The following is a 21,112-nucleotide window of genomic DNA, read 5'->3' as shown; positions in this document are numbered from 1 at the left end:
GTATATGTAACACACATCACATTTCGTATGCGATTTGGAGGGGTGACTTTAACACAATCCTAGATAGTCATCTTGCTAGAGATATGCTAACCCCCTAGACCAAAGATGCAGGCCGTTTAGAACTTCAAGAAAATCATGCATTTCTGATGACCTCAACATTCTACTAGTAAACCATTTTCTTTCCAATTGTAAGTCCTAGAGGTGTGCAAAATTGAGGTAACTTCCTTTTGCGTATGTAATTAACATTTTGGGAAAATACTCTAATTATGCAATAAGCAGATCTGTCATTTACCGCTGTATTTTAGAGCAAAGTGCATCCTTGCATACATATTTTACACCAGGACACATTTTGCTATAATAAATACTGTAAAGATCACAAGTGACGTGAGAAACAGCAGCTTGTGTTCCGGCCATTAACCTTACTATTGTGCACTTGCTGTAAGAACTTTGCTGCGAACAACGCATCATGACACAGTGTGGTGTAGTTTTGGGAATCTGCAAAATTATGCAGATTACGAGGTCGTTAAATGTCACATAGGCCTGGTCAGTACATGATTTCAATTCATGCATAAATTATTGTTTGGTTTATGGACATGTAACTACCTGGCTAGTGGATACAAATCTATTTCCCAGAACCTGGTCTGATCAGTGAATTGTTAATATCAAACAAAGATTTTTTTGCATTTGATGATCATTCACTTACGGTTAATTAATAACTTGGATTTTTGCCGGAATGTTCCTATTCCTACATCAGTCTTTGTTTTACATGTACAGTCTATTTCTTTGTGGACCTTATGTTATTAGTTTCTTAGCCTTCAGCTTTGTGGTCGACTCTTGCTCCGCCTGGCATCTCTGACAAAGATGCATCATCTGCTCTCATGAGGTGTCCAGCTGGGGAACCCCGAGAGCGTTTGACCCCCACTATCTGCTAATTCGGCAGTATTGGGTGGGGCAGAAGGTCAGCTAGAATGCTTAAAGTCTATAATTTTCCTTGCTCTTCTTCATAGTTTTCAATGGTTTTGTTTTTATAGGAGAATAACTCAACTGTGATTGTGGTTAAAAAGTGTTATCATAATAGCAGCAAAAGTACAGCTAGTGAAAGGAATATGGTGTAATGTATTCAAAATCAGAACAAAATGTGAAAATAACTGAATACAATATTATTTTATTAGTGTACTCTGGTGTACGAATGGTTGCATATGAACATCTACGTGACTCCGCACTTGGAAAAGCTGAAGATGATAGTTTCCCTTTATGGTAAGTTCTAAATAATTTTTAGTGTAACACAAGGGATGATGGAGAAGAGCTTCATATTTTAATGATGGAGAAGAGCTTTAGATTTTATTCTTATGATCTACTTCACACAGCGATCTCTATTTACATTTTGAATGATGAACCATATTATTATTTTTGTATTCAGAAAAAAACATTTTATATGTTCACAGTAGGCTACACATCGTTCCCAAAATTCCTCTGCCGCCATATTCCTTTCTGTGCATGCTGTGTTCATCCGTTGTACAAAATAGTAAAGGAGTGCATTGCAATGTATTTGAGAATGAGCACCATCCTTTGGAATACCCACCCATTCAGTTCCATGTTTGGGACCTTTAACTTCACTCAGATGGGCTGGACTGCACTGTGGTTGCCTCTCTTTCTGGGTCTAAAGATAGCTTTAATTTTATGGCTGACCTGTGGTTGGGTACGTTTTTAAAGTATCGCAGGTAGATGGGAGCTCAGAGGACTAAGCCATCTTGAAAATAAAGCTTCCTAATCTAATAGCAAAATAGTCTGCATTATAAAGAAGTGCTTATTTGAAGTATGATGTGACTAACTATAAAAATGCTCAGTAATATTTGTGAGTTATTTCTGAATTAAATATATTTTTGTGTGCAGTAAAAACTGAAATAAAATACATTTCTAAAATAGAACATCTCGCAAATATAATATTGCATTTACATACCTACATCACCTAGTACTTGAAGGAAGCAAGTATGCATTTATTTTTATTATATTCTGCTTGATTTGCTCTCGGTAGTGAATGTCCTCTTTCCAAGGTGGCACCTGTGAGGAAGTCATCTTTGTTTTTTGTTTTTTTGCTCCATTAAGCAAACAGTAGTCTCCAGACAACAGAGTGAATAACTCAGCTGAAGCTCGTAGACTAAAGCTCTGCATTTAGGCTTGCATTAAGTTGGCCAACATTGTGGGATGTGTAGTAGGTCTTCATAATTGCTGCCTGGAGTTAATATAATACCCAACGAGTACATTTTATTTCACAAGAATAATACATTCTCAATTATGTAATATAGTCACAAATTTAAAGTGCATTTGTTTCTCAATTTCCATGGTCAGCTTTTTGTATTGAATTCAGCTACATCTGCCTTGCATAGTTGCCGCAATTGTGCAGCTGTTCCAGACGAGACTAAATGGTTCTGAGGGAAACAACAAGCATAACCCCTTTACTCCTTGAATACAACTGATTTTAGTTACTAATCTTAAAAATTAGACTTTTGGAAAATATGCCCTCTGCTGCCATATATCCAAGTATCCAACCATTTATTTTAATATCCATATTTGCTATTGCGTGTTTGTTATGATGATGATAGCTCTCCCAAGCAAAGATGCAGTGGTATGGTGGACTGCAGAGCTGCTATTTATGGCATCATTCTTTGATGCTTTAACCCTTGTTCTATGATACCAAATGGCACATACGACTTCTGCAGTGGGATCTGAAGTCTCAGTGAACCCAGCACTGGGAGAAACTGTCAGATTCTTTCTGGGTGCCAGAGGAGACTGAATAGGACCTGTAGTTATGGCCATTAGACTGAAGTTGGATCAGCGGCAGTCCCCTTTCTCTGTCCCAGCCAAAGGTGACTGTGCTGATGGATGCATCACTACTGGGTGTGGTAGGTCATCTGGGAGAGATAGAGATATAAGGGTTCTGGTTTCTTGTAGAAGGTCCATCTCAACATCAGTATGCTGGAGTTACAGGTGATTTGCTTCACATTGAAAGCATTCCTGCCTTACAGCAAGTGACGGCTATTGCAGTTCTCATGGATAGCGCCATTGCCATGGGATACCGCAACGAGCAGTGTGGTGCAAGGTTCCCCATCCTGTGGTAGGAGGCTCTTCACTTCTGGAACTGGCTGGATCGTCAGGGCATTTCTATGATCATGGATCATCTAATCCTTAAATGGCAGAGGCCTACAAACGGCAGCTAAACCTGGAGGTGGGGCAGGGCATCTTCCATCAGCGGGAAGAGCCCCAGCTAGATCTGTTTGCCACTGTAGCGAACAGACCGTGTCAAAGAAATTGCACATTTGAATTCTTCATAAGGCTCTCTCTAGAGAGACTCATTCTGCCTAGAGTGGACCACAGGATGTCGGTATGCTTCCCCTGTGCCACCTCTCCTGTCTCAAGTGCTGAAGAAGATCAGTAACGTCCGGCTGTTAGACCTGTCAGCCTTAACATGGTCGTCTCTCATACTTTTTGCTTTCATTCTTCCTGTTTTGCCGAATTCATTTTTGCTGGTCTTAGGACTCTGCACACTTTACCACTGCTAAACAGTGCCAAAGTGCTTGTGCTCTTTCCTTTAGACGTGATGAAATTGGCTTACATCCAATTGTAACATTTAACTTACTGGCAAGTCCCTAGTAAAGAGGTACTACAGCTACTCTGGGCCTGTGACCTAAGTGCTACTAATGGGCCTACAGCACTGATTGTGCCACCCACTTAGTTACCCTTTTAAAACTTGTCCTGGGCCTGCCATTGCAGCGTGTGTAGGCAGTTTTAAGCTGCCATTTCAACCTGGCAAAATAAACTTTTTGTCACGCCGAAATCCTTTTTTTTAGTACATATAATCCATCTGTACGGTATGCCCTAAAGAGCCCACAGGGCAGATGTATTGTATTTGAAAAGTTAGACATGTACTTTTAAGTTTTACATGTCCTGGTAGTGAAAAACTCTCAGATTTGTTGGGTGACATTGGGTTACCTTGTTACATTTAATAAGTGATAACTTGGTGTCTGAGAAATTTTTTATTTAAATCCCTCTTTAATTTTAAAGTCAAATTCGGAAAATGCCACTTTTAGAAAGTCTGCATTTTCTTGTCCTAACTGTTTGGTGCCTGCAGTCTGTTTCCTGGGGCACATGGCTAGGTGTAGTTGGCAAGTTAGCCTTTGTGTATTCCTCCCAGACAGCTTCACACTAGATTGTTTGGATGTTGGAAGGATGGGCCATCTCTGGCAGGATTGGGGGCGGGGGGGCAGAATGTCACCTACAGCACTTGCACTTAAAAGGCACTCTGCCCAACTCTCACACAAATGACTTCACACTAGTCTATTGTTCCCCCAGACACACTGGGACCAGGGCAAGGAGGCAGAAAGTTCCAGATACTTCTGCAAGGGCAAAACTCCAGAAGCGTCTTCCACTTCAAAGGGGCTCAAGGTCTAAAAACAGTACTCTCTGATTCACTCTTCTGTTCACTTCTGTACCTGTGGACACTACAGAAGAAGGACTGCTCTGCTCGGCTGTCTGAGAAATGAAGACTGAACCTACACCCTTCATCCCATGCTGAAGTGATTCCAAGAGTCCGCTGAATGACCTCCTATTTTTAGCTACAGGGACACAGCAAGCTCTAGAGGCCTGTTTGCAACTGCCCTGATTGACCTACTGCACGGGACCTGTCTGAGATCTGCTGGCTTCTGCTGCAGCAAGTTCCTAATCCCCCAATAGGTGCCTTCCAGGTCCTGGACCTTTGGTGTGGCAAACGTTAAGCTTCTCCTTGATGAAAACGAGAAATCCTGAAGTCTTGGGCTGATTCCAGTCAAGAACAGACTCGCTCTTGCCAAAATCTTGCTGCCCTCGCCAATGCGAAGCTCCAGTGAACTCAACTCTGTGTTACAGCACCTGCCAGCAACACAAGATCTGCGCTTCACGTTACAGCATTGATAGCCCGAGGTGACCGCCAGCGTGAATCTCCAAGTAACAACCGTTCATGACTCCTGACAGGATCTTCTTGTCACAGGGATAACCATCCAGGACGCCCAGCCTGCTCTTTGCACTACAGCGATGAACATCTGTGACTCCCTGCTCCTCAAGGCCTCCTCCACCCCGACTTGGACTCTTCATGCTAGACTTCAGTGAGTAACTTTTCCAGCGGGATTAACCTTTTCCCTGTATTCGTCCTGTGCTCCATGTTGGTTGGCCTGAACTTGTGACTTCCATCTGCTTTTGCATTACCAGAGAACCACAAGTGTCTTTCTTACCTTACATCTTTAAAATTGCATATCTCTGGTTCTGCTAATTGGATCTTTGATATCTTGGTATTAAATAATGTATACAATTTGACTCTGTTTTCTAAAATGGTGTGGGGTTTTTCTTGTGTTGTCCTTTCACTTTATTGCTGTTTGTGTGCTGCATAAATATTTTACTCCTTGCCTCTAAGTTAAGCCTGACTCCTTGTGTGCCAAGCTACAAAAGGGTTAAGCACAGGTTATTCAAGTGGCTTTTTGTGGTTCACCCTGACAAGGATTGTGGCTGTTGCTTGAGTAAGGTTTCACACTCCCCTCAATCTATCACCCAATTTCTTACATTGGGCCCTACTCATTCTAGTGGCTTTGGATTGGACCAGAAGAGTAAGTGTAGTGCTTTCCTCTTATCTAGTTTCTAAGCACTAACATAACACAACAGAAATGCACTTCTGAGGTCAAAGAAGCCTTTTATTGTTGTTATATGAATGACGAATTAGTAGCTTTCAAGTCCGCGTTAATCAAACAAAATATATCAGTTTGCAATATACACAGCAGGTTATATTGATAAGATATTGAATGCAAAGCAAAACAAATACTTCACCGTGTAGGAACTATTTACAGCTACATCTTTCTAAGGTCTGCAAGCTGATGACCCCTGTCAGCCGCGAGAAAGAGTGTCATCTACCCACACGGGATGCTGGCAGCTGGCGCCAAGCTCCAGCACGAGGTCCGGCAGATTCGAATCTGACCCTCTGCAGCCTGTTACATTCGTTACAAAGGTGTGCCCCCTCCTCTCAGACCTGGGAAACTGAGCAAGCCTTTTGGAGACTGGCCAGGTCTCCAAGACTACTCCTGTTCCCAAGCTCAAGGGAAGAGAAACGACGCCCATGTACTCTCTCTTATCAGGTCTAGTCTACTGTGAGAGCAAAACATCTTGGTTCTCTGGTGCAAAAACACAGCTTGGAAAAATACAGAACTCCACGTTAAAGGCAATGGGCAGCTAACCTAAATATCAAATGCAATGTCATGTTAAAGGCAATAGGCAGCTAACCTAAATATCAAATGCAATGTCTAGTGTCATGTCAAAGCCAATAGGCATCTAAGCTGAATACAAAATGCAATATATAATATCATGTCAAAGTCAATAGGCAGCGGAGCTGAATACAAAATGCAATGTATAATATCATGTCAAAGCCAATAGGCAGCGGAGCTGAATATCAGGTCAAAGCCAATAGGCAGAATATCTAATAGCATGTCAAAGTCAATAGGCAGCTAAATTGAATACATCATGTCAAAGTCAATAGGCATGCAATGTCAAAGCCAATAGGCACAAAACAGAATGTAATGACTAATGCAATGTCAAAGCCCATAGGCGGCTAAACTGAACAAAACATACCATGTGCTACTGGTGAACATTGAGCGACTAATATGCGCAGTGGTGAAACACAAAGTCATTGGTCAAAACAACACTTTATCAAATGGCAGGACATTCCGCCCTTTGACCAATGAATTTTTGTTTCACATATCTCTTGTGTCAAACCAAAAACAAAAAACATCAGCACAAAAAAAAAACATTATGATCAAAGCAATCCCTGTAAAGCAATAGAAGTGAATTAACACATTGATTTCATAACCTTTCACATCAGATACATCTACATAGAAAAGACTGGGCAATTTTTTTTTTTTTTTTTTTTCTCTAAATGAGTCTCTAATTCAACAGTGTTAGCAATTTGATGTGGCATGAGTTCTACTCATGTAAAGGTGCACGGTCCACCTGAAAGGTTTGCTGGAAGATAAGCAAAAGTCAGAGTGCCATACGAGAGGGAAAAAAAAAAAAACACAGCAAACAAGTTGAACTTGAACTGAAGGCGCAGTTTGCGCAAAATGGATCCATGGTGCTGGCACTTTACTCAGCCAGGTTCAGGTTGGGGATTCGGTCCCTTCCCCGACCCCACACGCACACACCGGAAGGGGGACCACGCAGCACACTCAGGGACAGTGGCGAAACATGGTAGGATCTGCAAAAGAAACAAGTATGACTTTTCTTGCAAATAACATTTTTTCATTTAAACTGCACCCTTCCTCTTTCTTTCCCTGTTTTATAATCAGCAGGACGTTTTTGGGGCCCTTTGTTATATTCACTGCAGGTTCTGGAGGATCACTTGGGGCTTCAGCCCACACATCAGCACTGAGGTTTTTATCTGCTGCGCCACAGCTTCCCTTTTCTTGCACTGTCAGAAGGGCTGGGGCAGACTCATTCTTTACCAAACCTCCATTCACTGCACTTTTGTCAATTTGGGCCATTCTGTCTCCAATTTGTATGAATGAATCAGATTCTTTTCTAGGTATCAGCATAATTTCGATTTTTCCTTGGTAATTTGCAGCAATCACTCTCCCTAAAACCTGATCAATTTGCCATTTCTGTTCTGGTAACTTTCCTCTCCCCAACTGCTCTGTGACTGCTTGCATGACAGATTGCTTTTGTGCGTGCTGCACAGTTTTTATCAAATCTAGGGGAATGTGCATCTCTCTCATCTCTGCCCACCTGTAAGTGGCCTTTTCACATTTCTGGGGCACCCACATAGCCATCCCCACTAAGGCAGAATTCTGGGTGAACACTTCTCTCTCTGCATTTTTCTCATTAACATCTGCAAGGTAATTGAACCAGTTAGGTGCTAAAACATTATCAAAGAACCAAAAATCAGCATAAAAATGACACATCTCACGTAGCTCTTGCTTTAAAATCTGACACACATTATACAACTCTGTTCCTTCTACTGTGCCAGAAAGCAACATTTCAGTCAATGAATCATTAGTAAAACAAACATGCTTTTTATCTTCAGTGGACACGAATTCAAATGGTGCACACAACTTCATTGGTAATTTTTTTATCTGTGGTACTCTAGCCCTGTCTTGCAAGTACCAGATCCATTGTATGATTCTAGCTAGGGGCAGTATTTTCTTCCCTTGTTCTTGAATTACATGTACATAAGTATTTCCTTCTTGCACTGTGCAGAAACCTAAAGTCTGCATTATTTCATTTGCCAAATCACAAGCGCGCAGCTGCATATTATTTTTCACAGTGACCATATACAAAAGTGTTAGGATTTCTCTCAAATGAGGGCTATTCTTTTTCCAAAAATCAAACAAGCTAATGAAACTCGGGGTGTCTTGCTCTAAAATCCTTCGTTTTACTTGTGCATTTTGCAACGGTAACTCGTAAATCACATTCTGGTCTCTCTCCTCCGTGTTATCAGTTAAGGAATGCATTTTGGCTGCCAAAAACCCTGGCTCACATGGAAACTCAGTGCAGCTCAGAGCTGTCTTAACCCCCTCATTACTGGAATGGGACAAGAAAGATTCTTCATTTTTATAACTTTCAGCATTATTTTGAATTATCGTATCCTGGCAAATTTGCTCACGTAAATTCCTATTTTCATGTTCCAACTGCCTACATTTCTCCTGCATTTCTCTGTAAGCAGATAAAGGTATACAGACCTTTCTGTCATCATTACTTCCAAAACACACTTTTTCTACATATATACAACGGGAATTATTTCTCAAAACAACATCAGGCCTTTTAGCTACACATGCATTTTCTTCTGTAATTCCCCAAACAGAAAACAATTCACAGTTTTTCTTAGCACCATCAGGCAGTTCATCAACACATGTATTCTCAGACATGGTCTGCCGTGCTACTGTGATTCTCCAAACAGAAAACAATTTCTGTAATTCTCCAAACAACAAAAAAACAATTACACTTTTAAAGTGTGCACTTAGAAATCTACTAACTCGTCAAACCCCTTTAATCACCTCTTAATGACCGACCCCACGACTCCAGGTACCAATTGTAGTGCTTTCCTCTTATCTAGTTTCTAAGCACTAACATAACACAACAGAAATGCACTTCTGAGGTCAAAGAAGCCTTTTATTGTTGTTATATGAATGACGAATTAGTAGCTTTCAAGTCCGCGTTAATCAAACAAAATATATCAGTTTGCAATATACACAGCAGGTTATATTTATAAGATATTGAATGCAAAGCAAAACAAATACTTCACCGTGTAGGAACTATTTACAGCTACATCTTTCTAAGGTCTGCAAGCTGATGACCCCTGTCAGCCGTGAGAAAGAGTGTCATCTACCCACACGGGATGCTGGCAGCTGGCGCCAAGCTCCAGCACGAGGTCCGGCAGATTCGAATCTGACCCTCTGCAGCCTGTTACATTCGTTACAAAGGTGTGCCCCCTCCTCTCAGACCTGGGAAACTGAGCAAGCCTTTTGGAGACTGGCCAGGTCTCCAAGACTACTCCTGTTCCCAAGCTCAAGGGAAGAGAAACGACGCCCATGTACTCTCTCTTATCAGGTCTAGTCTACTGTGAGAGCAAAACATCTTGGTTCTCTGGTGCAAAAACACAGCTTGGAAAAATACAGAACTCCACGTTAAAGGCAATGGGCAGCTAACCTAAATATCAAATGCAATGTCATGTTAAAGGCAATAGGCAGCTAACCTAAATATCAAATGCAATGTCTAGTGTCATGTCAAAGCCAATAGGCATCTAAGCTGAATACAAAATGCAATATATAATATCATGTCAAAGTCAATAGGCAGCGGAGCTGAATACAAAATGCAATGTATAATATCATGTCAAAGCCAATAGGCAGAATATCTAATAGCATGTCAAAGTCAATAGGCAGCTAAATTGAATACATCATGTCAAAGTCAATAGGCATGCAATGTCAAAGCCAATAGGCACAAAACAGAATGTAATGACTAATGCAATGTCAAAGCCCATAGGCGGCTAAACTGAACAAAACATACCATGTGCTACTGGTGAACATTGAGCAACTAATATGCGCAGTGGTGAAACACAAAGTCATTGGTCAAAACAACACTTTATCAAATGGCAGGACAGTAAGGTACCTGGATCTTCTGAGCACGAGTATCTATCTGGTAAAGCTGACACTCCCAGAGGATCTTCCATCGCAGTTTAAGGGCAGGGTCTAGCACCCAGGCCTGTGTAAACTACTCCTCCATGTGTGAAGATTGAGTGACAAAAGTTAGCTGCTTTTGATTAACCTCCTGCATGTTATCCTGAAAGTTAGGCGTCCTTTAATGAAATCAGTTTACATGTGTCTCAGGATAAGCTTGTGGTGTAGTGTTTGTAATGCAGGTCCATTACAGGCCAAATTGTCGGATTTGCTACATTAGTCAGCCCTTTTGCAGTTGTTCGACCAACCATCGCTCTTCAAATCACTTGCTGTTATGCATTTCCATAAAGGTTTCCACAGAAACCTTTTGCAATGCCACATTGGGCTCTTAACTTGTGCCTTTTCAGGTATGCACCTTTTTCGGCTACTACACAGTTGTTCCATTTGCTTGCTGGCTCAGAAAACAATATTCCTCACTGTGACAACATCAGTCGGTCCCATGAGTAAGTTCAAGTGCTATCTGGAAAGCTGCCTTACAACACTTTGTTTCCTGACAAGCTGGTGCTAAAAATGAAGGAGTCCATTCTTCCTGAGGTTGTAAAAGATTTCTGTATCTGAAAGTCCATCACTCTCCCAACGTTCTTTGTCCCTCAAAAGACGAAGAGCGACTCCATTGTCTGGATACTAAAAAAAAGCCCTGAGCTTCTATATAGAATGTGCCAATAGTAGATGATCAGCTCTTTATAGGGGTCTCTGGGCCAAAGCAAGGAAAAGCTGTGCAGATGGGGACCTCATCCAGATGGATCGTTCTTTGTATCAAGATCTGCCACACAATGGCAAAGAAGCAGCCTCAAGAGGTTTTAAGGGCCCGTTCCACCAGGGCCAAGGATGCTACCATCGCACTGGGATGTGAAGTAACTGCCCTGGATTTCTGTCAGGCTGTGTCATGGGCTTCTAGTTCACATATTCATGAAGCAATACTAGCTCAACAGCCAGGACCGAGGGGAAGGGCATTTTGTCTTTTGGATCGTTCAGAAATGTTTGATCTGAGTCATTCCACAGACCTATCAACATGGGAGGTACCTCTTTAGGATCTGTTCATAAGGTGAGGAATCTGAAATTAGAAGTATCCATCAGAAGAACAAGTTACTTAATGCTATTTCTGGTAGATGCTGTATCTGTCCACAGATTTCTCACTATCCTCCCACCTCCATGTTCTGTTGAGTGGACTCCTTTCCCATCTTTAAAGGTCTTAATTCTAGAAAGCTACACACTGATGGAATCAATTATTAATGTACTGTGCATCTGAGGGAAGCATGCAATGTTCTAAAAAAAAATCTGATGTCAGCATGCATGGGTGGCTCCTATGTATGGCTCTGGTCAGTGCTCACTGGCTATGCTGAAAAATCTTGCGAATTCAGTCTGGCACCTGGTGATATCTACAGTATTAGGAATCCCGAGTTAGTGTCCACCAGAAAAAGCGTTTACGGAAGTATCCTGTTCTTGCCTTGGGACCCTGTGAGACATGATTTACCTGTTATACTTGACCTTTAATAAAGTGTGTAGAATCATATACAGGTTTGTGGTTTTCCTAAATTCGCCGGCTTCTGATTAACCTGCTGTCTCGCACTCATTTGATAGCTCTCGTTATTCTGAAGATGTCCAGTGTCAACTCTGAGATGCAATAAATTTGTTGTGAGAGGGTTATAAAAAGGTGGCTTTTCTTTCTTGATCCAGGAAATCTGTATTTGGAGGGATGTTGGCTGGTGCAATTGGTCAGTTCTTTGCTAGTCCTACAGATCTAGTAAAGGTTCAGATGCAAATGGAAGGACGAAGGCGGCTAGAAGGGAAAGCTCCACGGTAAGTATGTTATCATTTAAGCAGTTTAGTGGTGTTGGTAAACTTGTGCCCATCACCTATAGTCATAACATTTGCTTGTTTCATAAAGCCCATTATGTCACAGTTTTTAACTCTCAGCCATCATATTGAATTGATTAAAAGGACTTACTATGATTTAAATATTTACCCTTTGGATTATATCCACGTCTCTGGATAGTTGTTTAGCTAACTAAACAAACACTCGTACCCTGTATTCAGACACATTCATGTTTCTTTCTAATGCCCACTGTTTGCTAATCCTGATCTTCCTACCTGCTTCTTTAAATTAGACCCTGAGTATGTTTAGAGTCTCTGAAATAGATCACCAAAGGGAACTGGAAATAACCCTCATAAAACAGGACAAGATCTTGCAAAACATCAGATTTTGCTACCTCTAGCTTTTTGCCGTGCCCCTCTCCCTCCACAATGATTCTGTCTTTGATTTTCTGTTAATGCTCCTCTTTCACAATGCATTTTGCAAAAAGGAAAAAATAACTAGAATATGAAAGAAAACTGCAATTACCTAGCATAGAGAAAATCTGCACTTTGTCATTGAAATCTGCAGGCTGACCATGTTCTCCCAGGAGGGTACAGCTGTGGCAGTTACTTCTCAGTTCATCTTTCTGTTCGGCTCAGAACATAGGACGTCTGCACTCTTGCTTTTCAAGTCTGGCTTGACAGCGCAGCTTTTGAAGGACTTACTGTGGTCAATCTAAAAAAGAGCCTTCATGGGTACTACAGAGAAGGAGGACTTATGCTCCATCTACATGATAGTTTTCCTAAGAACAGAAGTTGATAGGGCCAATGTTGTGTGCTTCCACTGAAAAGAGGACTTGTATGGCACTTTTTGGCTTGTGGGAAAGCTTACACTCAGTACAGCATGATTGAGTTGGATATGGTGGCAACTCAATCGTGGTTACTTTCTTGATCTGCTCATGATGAAATCTTGCAACAACGGCAGTAGGCCTCATGTATTTATTATGAAATGCATATGTTAACATCAATCCATTTAACAGCAGATTGTTATTCTGTATGAGAGCCTGCAGAGAAGGATATTGTTATAGGGAATGTCACAGATTACTGTAGTAGGCATGGATTTTTTTGTTTGTTACCCTATGTACAAACCATGGATATAGAATGGCTCTCAGAGTCCTTCCTCTTAGGAAAGAAACTATTTTGCTTAGCCAACTGTAGTTTTGTTCACCTCTGTAATTTTTGCATGTTTGTATGAATGTTTACCTTCAAAGCAATAAACCGGACTTGGGTATGATGACCAGCTGCAGGCTTGATTGGTGCACTGGGAAAAGTTGAGCCTGATATCATAGGTTTAATCTGTTTATTAGGAGGAAGGCTGTAGTCCTAGCTTGGTTATTGACTAATTGTTAATTTTCTGTAGCGTATTTGTGCAAAATGAACGTAAAATTACGCAAAATGCATCTCACACTCAAAATAATTACCTGAGCTGTCCATTCGGTAAAAGTTCAACTTGAAGATGTAATTTTGAGTTGATTTCAGGTCACTCTAGTTTAAAACATTGCCACTCTCATTGTATTTGTAGTTTTGCCTTCAGAAATTACCCAAACAGGCTGCTTGGGTAAAACATCTACCCGAAATGTATGTTGACCGGCCATGGTAACGGAACTGCAGCTTGCGTTCAAATTACTGCAACTCCTGTTCGAATTTGTAGTTTTGCGCAGCTTTAAAAATTGCCTAAAAAGTACCTCTCGCACTAACGTTTCTCCCATAAATTACTTTTGGTAATTTTGTGTAAATGTCGCCAGGGCTATAAAAAGCCTAGGAGGGCTGTTGCATACGTTATTTCCTCCCGCTTCAGTGTAAGGTAAAAGCATATGTTTTACTCTTGAAGAAGCTTGCTTTTGTTTGTGGTAGCTGGGCTTGAAACTTGCTCTGTATCTTTGGTGCCTTTTTATCTGATCCGTGGATATTCAGCTACTTAAATGTCAAGTAACAGACCATAGAAGATATTTTAGGTGTTGTACACCACCTAACATTTTTGGTGTCATAGATACACGAACCCCAGAAAGGAACCGCAGAGCACCAAACTTATTTGCAGTTTTTGTTTTCCACTTCCTACTCCATGGGGTCCCATTTCTGAAGCACACCAGCTATGGCATGGGGATCAGGGCCCTTCTGCCATGCCCCCTTATAGGGACTTTACATTTTTAGTTCAGAACAGTGATACTGTGTCCTGCATGCTGATATGGTCGCTGCAAGAGAAATCACTGAGATCTGCAGTTCCAATTTTGACACACAGATCCACAAGGGATGATGGGAGAAAAGGCTCCCTCTTGCAATCGGATTCCTTACTTTAAATTTCTGGACCTGTGGAGAATCCATGAATGTCAAGCTGCCAAGATATACAAAAGTGTTAATCCTTCAGATCCCTCTGAGCAACCTTTTTAAATGCTGATATCTTAAAAAATGCTTAACAGATTTACACCTACCAACGAAAGCACACTTTCTTAGTAAAGTTCTACTTTCTTGCCAAGTTTGGTGTAAAGTCATTCAGCACTTAAGACTGCAAGTGCATTTTTTCCCGGCCACACTGATCTGCACAACAATTGGCATACTGAATTTTAGCTGACTGTGCTAAGCGAAGCAAAAGTATCCATGGGTCAAATGTTGTAGGCAAATCAAAACATGCTTTTTCAGAGGAAAGTGGGGCTGAACCATAACTACACACTTCCCAGCACTGTGTAATATGCCATTAGTAATGCTCCTGCCATGCAGTGATAAGTATTGGCCCTACCACTCATGTGGTACCATTGGCTTCTTCTTTCACAATCAAGATACCAACACACCATTGCATTGCTTTCATCTGATTCCCCTCTCGTCATTCTTGGGGTTTCAGTTGAACCTATGCAGTGACACCCATTCACAAAATTCCTCTTTGGCTGCTTCCTGAAAAAAATTAATACTCAGTCTACTCCATCTGGTAAGCCGCCTAAACCTAAAACAAAACTAATGCCTGCTAACTTTTCTTGGCATTGTATTCTAGGCTGTGTGATCAAATTTTTGTATGTCCTGATTTTTACTATAATCCTTTGTTTAGCAATTACAGCAGACTTCTCACTTTGGGTACAGCAATTTTTACATATAAAATATTTCTTTTAAGTAATTTTAAGAGTGATTATTTTCTCAATTTTGTGTGTTTTTAACATAAGGGCAAATCGAAAAAATACTAAACGAAGTATCTTTTGCATTGATCTGGGACAAGACAGCATTGCATTTTTGCACAGTCCTTCGATATTTTTGATCTCAAAATCTGGAAAAGTCCTCCTGGGAGGACTATAAGCGTCTCATTAGACCAACATGCTAAAGAAAAGTATGGTTAAGTAACATTGTTGCTTCAGATATTTCTAACAGAACAGCCGGAAGCTTTGCTATTAGGGCTTTTCTTCCCTAATGTTTAATGTAGTGTAATAGGGTACTCCTAGTGCTTTAACTGTCCCAGAATCCCGAATCTTGATGTAAGTTTATAATTTCTAGGTAATTCATAATAAAAGTTTTTTTTCATCTTATAGAGCCATGGCCAAGACAGACCTTATACTTTGATCTGCAATCTTTTGTACAGACAAGACCCAAAAGGAATCTTACTTCTAAACGTCTCCCTTATTTTTATGGTTCCGGCCGAAATATATGCCTTCTTTATTACTTTTCTTCAGCACATATTCTTCCAATTGCTCTTTCCTCCTTTTTAGCAAGTTTTGATTGAACTTGCTCAATTGGGATGTTTAAATCTCAAGCATGTACACAATACCCTGAAGTGACACGTACTTGCCCCATGGTTACATTATACTATGCCTTAGGTTAATATAATGGTTCAGTTTACTTATGTTGTCTGTTTTATAGTATCAATTGCTTCAGAAGTGATCTGTCAGCCTTGCAGCAGAAACTGAGAACCTTTAGCCCTTGAACCTCTATGTATTTGTAATCTACCAGATAATAACACTGCTGACTTAGATTTTACTGCAAAAGTAAATGTTTATCTAGCCTTGAATTATACACTGTATTGTTTCTTTTTTTCTGTTCTAGCGTGCGTGGCATGTATCATGCGTTTGAGACAATCGTTGCCAAAGGAGGAGTTCGAGGTCTTTGGGCGGGTTGGGTGCCAAATGTTCAAAGGGCTGCTCTTGTTAATATGGGAGGTAAATTGCAATATTTCCATCACAGCATATGAATGTATTGACCTGAAATAAGTGAAAGAGAAAATAGAAGTTTATTCATTCATATTAGTTTTTTTGTTAGTCTATTATGGTTACATATTACTTGTGGAAACTGAGAAATGACACAGATAAACTCAGTTTGTGGTGCCCTATTTAAATGGGCACCTTTCCAAATCATTCACAAGCCAAGCACCAACTGGTTATTCAAACTGTAGAGCAGTGGTTTCCAAACTGTGGGTTTCAGCCCACTGGTAGGTTGCAAACCGATTTTTGGTGGGTAGCAAAAGTCCAAGCAATAAAAATTATGTCTTTAAATTCAACATTTATCTCCTCACATTTGCTGCGCTTCAAAGACAGACAAAATGTCAGGCTATGCCATCTGACAGATTGCTGCCTTCTTGTAACATGGACATTGGTATTTACAAACTCCTCTAACTTTGCAATAAAAAAAAAAAAGAGCAAAGTGAATTGTGTAACAATCTTGCTGGGTAAGGATGTCATTTTGTTGTAACACACAACCTCTAAATGAACTGTACAGGTTCAGGTGTTAGGAAAGCAAATATGAAGCACAGAGTTTTTGTAATTCTGAAGTGTGATGGAAACTAATATTTTTATTGGAATCAAAACAAATCAAGATACTTTACTTGGTGATGCACAAATGATCAATATTCACTGAAAAACCGATTTCCATACCTATATCATTTGTGAGTATTAATGGCCATTTCAATTAAATGTGTGCTGTGTGTAAATGACATTGCACTGCTACATTATGCTTTAGTTACATTAAAAAATCGCCCGCCTCATGTCCATAAAAACTATTGGGTTGTGAAAGTTTGTGGTTCTAAAAATTGAGCCCTGGTTCTGAAAAGCTTGGGAAGCATTGCTGTAGAGTGTAGACCATGTCTCCAACCAGTCGATTACTGGCTACCAGTAGCTCTTAGACCCCTTCAGAGTAGCTCACAGCCTGCAGTTCATTTTTTAAATAAGCACTGGGGTCACATTTTTCCTTTTAAAGTTAAGGGAAGGCTGTGCTTATTTTACGTTATTATCATCAGACTGCAGATAGCAGGGCCTGATAAGGAGCAGTACTGGAGTCAGATTTATGAACCAGGGCACAGAGGTGAGGAACTAAAGCATGTGCTGAGGTATTTAACTCTTTAAAAAAAAAAAAATCCTTGTCATCTCAATATTGAAGGTCAAAGCAAAATTATGTATGTCCTGTGCCACAAGTACATATGCCACAGGTTTTCAGGAACCCCTACACCTATATCCCGTTCATATGCACACATGTTTATACATCCCTAAAGACGACACACACACACACACACACACACACACACACACACACACACACACACACACACACACACACATGGCAGCCCTATCCTAATGTCCCTAGTCAAAGTATTTTGTTCAAACTATAGCATCTGGATATATGGATATATGGACATCGGGCTTAAAGCCAAGGAAGCTGGACATGGGGGGGGGGGGGGGGTCCGGTAATAATGCATACCTTGTTTAGCTTTTGGTAGCTCACAATGATTTCCATTGATCAGAAGTAGCTTTCATTGTAGAAAAGGTTGGAGACCCCTGGTGTAGACAGTCCTTTTTTATGTACTAATGTACATAAACAATAGCCTCAGGAAACTATGGTGAATGTTACATATTATAAGAACGTTTTAATGTTGCATAGCCGGCATCTTTGGCCATTCAGTGGTGGATAGCAGCGAGTTAGTAAGCATCTTTAACTTCAAGGTAATTGTAAAGGAAACAAAAACAAACATTAGCTGAAGGAGAAACCTGGTTAGGTTCTGTGTTTGGATCAAGTTAACTAACAAATATGCCAGTGATTGAAGAACAGCATAATATTGTTATTTTTGCTTGGCCGAAAATGTACTCCTTTGTTTTTAAACAGTCTATGTAATATACATACAAAGCAACTATATATATATTTTTTTTAACAAGTTGTTTTATTAGGGTTTTCAACAATAAGCACTTTGACAGGTCAAAAAATTACATATTGTCTGTATGAGTGTCCATAGAGCACGAGAGGGGGGAAGGTCTGGAACGTGGGCACCTACATGTAGCAAATGATCAGTAGGTACCGTTTTGGCTTTGCGATCAGCTCAATGATGGTGCATGCCAACCTAGCGCAATGAAGGGGGTGGGGTGGCATATTTCAGGATAGGACTGGGTCGGGATCAGGGCACAACCTGATTTGGGGTGCAGTTGGTGCCTGGGCATGGGTCATGAAGTGTCACTGTGCGACTGGGAAGTGGCTAAGAAGGAGCAAGTCTCCTGGGGGGCACTTCAGGAGGTTCCACAGTGGTTAGGGGAGCTCCAGTCGTCCATGAGGAGGCTGCATTTTTTAATTTACCGGGGCAGATTCTTTTGCCGTGTAAGCTGGAGGAAGTGGTCAAGGAGAGCGTCCCACCGAGGGGAGAAGGGGCACCTACGGATATATCGGACCTCCTCAAAGTGCAGGACCTCACCTGCAGCCTTTCACCATCGCTGCATTGTTCCATACCAGGTCTCCAGTCTAGGGAGCTGCAGTGATCCTGCAGGCAGAAAGAAGTAGTGTACTGGACAACATGATGAGTGGATCTGAGCGCCCACCGAACACATTTGTGCGTGATTGTTACTAACTGTGGTGATTCTCAACGAAGGGGGGGCACTTTGCATAGCACAAAGCCCTGAAGGTCTGTGCAAGTAAGGGAAACCGTGTCCGCGCTCGTTTCAGCCGCATTTCACTGCGCCAGCCACTGCAATACCCATTGAAGCTGGGCTGCCAGGAAATGGGCCTTGAACAAGAGTACGTCTGGCACATCTAGACTGCCCTTTTCCATGGGAACTGTGGCTTCTGCAACGCTATGCAGTGACATTTATTGCCCCAGATCATTCTCTGAACAGCGTGCCTAGCCACTGAAAAAAAACTGCAAGGAGGGACGAGGGGAACGTTTTTGACATTATAAAGAAGGTGGGAAAGCATAATCATTTTTGAGATAGCTGTTTTCCCCGTTGTAGCAAGCGAGATTGTTTTCCAAAATTTAACCTGGGACTTTAGGGCCGTAAATGCCCTTAAGAGGTTGCCCTCGAAGAGTTCTGCGTAGGAGTGGTACAAACATATTCCCAGGTACCAGACTGTGTCACCTCACCACTCCAGCTGCTGCCCCGTCAGTCGCACTGGCACAAGGGGCAGGGAGCCACCCAGGGGAAACACACATGACTTTTCCCAGTTGACCCGTAGCTGGGCTAGGTGTGCAAAAGAGTGCAAAGTGGCGTGTTTGGGGGAGAGGTCCATAAGGACATCCCGGATGTAGGACATCCACATGGAGGGAAACCATATGGATAGTGCTTTCTAATTGTATCCCCCCCCCCCAAAACCTCCCCCTCCTTCCGGAGTCTAGCGGTGAGAGGTTACATTTTAAGAGAAAATAGAAGGGGGAGGGCGCAGCTTTGTCTAGTGCCCCTCTCCACTGTAAATGCTGATGAGACGTGTACTTGGGGGCGGTGTACAGTAGTCTCATATATGCGCAAAGGCGTTCGTCGATCCCCAGGGTGGACAGCACCTGGAATAAGTAGTCCCGCTCCAGGGCATCAAAAGTCTTTTCTAAATCCAGAATAAGGCAAGCCGCATAGGGAAATTGGCGGGGAGCCTGGTCCATCAGGTGAAAGAGGTGGCGTATATTCTGGGAAGTAGTCCGCCCAGCCCAGGGACAAAGCAATTTTAATCAGGGTGAACTAAGATTGGCAGGATCTGGGCATAATACTTGTCAAGTATTTTCCCAAAGATTTTGTAATCCATGCCCAATATTAAGATAGGACGCAAAGAGAGTGGGGTCCTGGTTGGACTTTGGGAACGACGTCAGACGGGATTTGCAGTAGGAGGAAGAGAGGTAGGCACTTGGTGCGCAGAACCTCCTTGTATACCTCAGCCAGGCGGGGGGGGGGAGTTGAGAAGGGAGCTGAAATTACTATAAAATTCAATTGGGAGACCATTTAGGCCTGGGATTTTATTCCTGGCCGAGTCCGGGTTGCCTGTTTGCTCTTTTCATTGGTCAAGGGCTAATCCAGTTCTTCTCTACTGATGGTTGGTACTTTCAAGAGTGGGCACCTGGAGAGGAAGGAGCTGATCTCCTTTGTTGGCGGGTGCAGAGTCACAGAGCAGATCGAGAAAGAATATATACGAAAGTCCTCTAGAATAGCTTGTTGGGTGTAAAGGTGCACACCGGAGGGCATGGGGCAATCCAGGACAGATCTACCATTTGTGCGTCATGATCCTATATTATATAATATTATATTATGCAGCCCAGGTAGTCTGGCCGACAGAAGAATATGATAACATACGTACAAGTAATGCACCACTGAGTAAAATTAGTAGACCCGGTCACCGGGATGGATAGATCGCCACGCATCGACCAACTCCCAATGGCGAGTCCATTGCCAAGGTGTGCCGCTTGCACGTGAGGGGCGCAGGGGGTGGAATCGGGCTAAGGAATCATCAAGCAAACATTTGTAGTTGCCAGGATCCATTGTGTTCCCGTTTTGTATGCAAGTGTTTGCAATAGCGTGGCCCAGACGGCTTTCTGCTCTGTTTGGAGCACAGATGCTGCTCAGGAGAAACCTTGAGCCACTGAGGCGGCCCTCCCTGTCCACTGTTGTGTTGATGGCTTGGGAGGGGACCCCGCAATGAACCCAGATGAGAGCGCCGCACACATATGCAGAGTAGGTAGTAGCTATGATGTGTCCCATCCAGCGCTTTCGCAAGCTCTGCAGTTCTGGCAATGTGATGTGTGTTTCTTGGAGGAAAAAGATCTGGGTGTTTTGGCATTTTGTGTATGAATAGGAGGCGTAGCGCTGTTTTGG

The 21,112-nt window shown here is 41.9% G+C and overlaps 1 protein-coding gene across 1 annotated transcript in view; it reads left to right on the top strand.

Moving 5' to 3' along the window:
- SLC25A27 (solute carrier family 25 member 27) overlaps window positions 1-21,112 on the top strand; it is a 100,548-nt gene that overhangs the window by 32,250 nt on the left and 47,186 nt on the right. Inside the window, exons 3-5 of the mRNA XM_069236085.1 lie at window positions 1,173-1,257; window positions 11,919-12,041; window positions 16,116-16,228. Coding sequence (XP_069092186.1) covers window positions 1,173-1,257; window positions 11,919-12,041; window positions 16,116-16,228 — 321 coding nt within the window. The remainder of the gene's footprint in view (window positions 1-1,172; window positions 1,258-11,918; window positions 12,042-16,115; window positions 16,229-21,112) is intronic.

This window comes from Pleurodeles waltl, chromosome 5 (genome assembly GCF_031143425.1).
Source record: "Pleurodeles waltl isolate 20211129_DDA chromosome 5, aPleWal1.hap1.20221129, whole genome shotgun sequence".
In the NCBI taxonomy this organism is placed as follows: domain Eukaryota; kingdom Metazoa; phylum Chordata; class Amphibia; order Caudata; family Salamandridae; genus Pleurodeles; species Pleurodeles waltl.
Note: the sequence above shows the minus strand (reverse complement) of the source record. Positions and strands in the feature narration are given on the sequence as shown.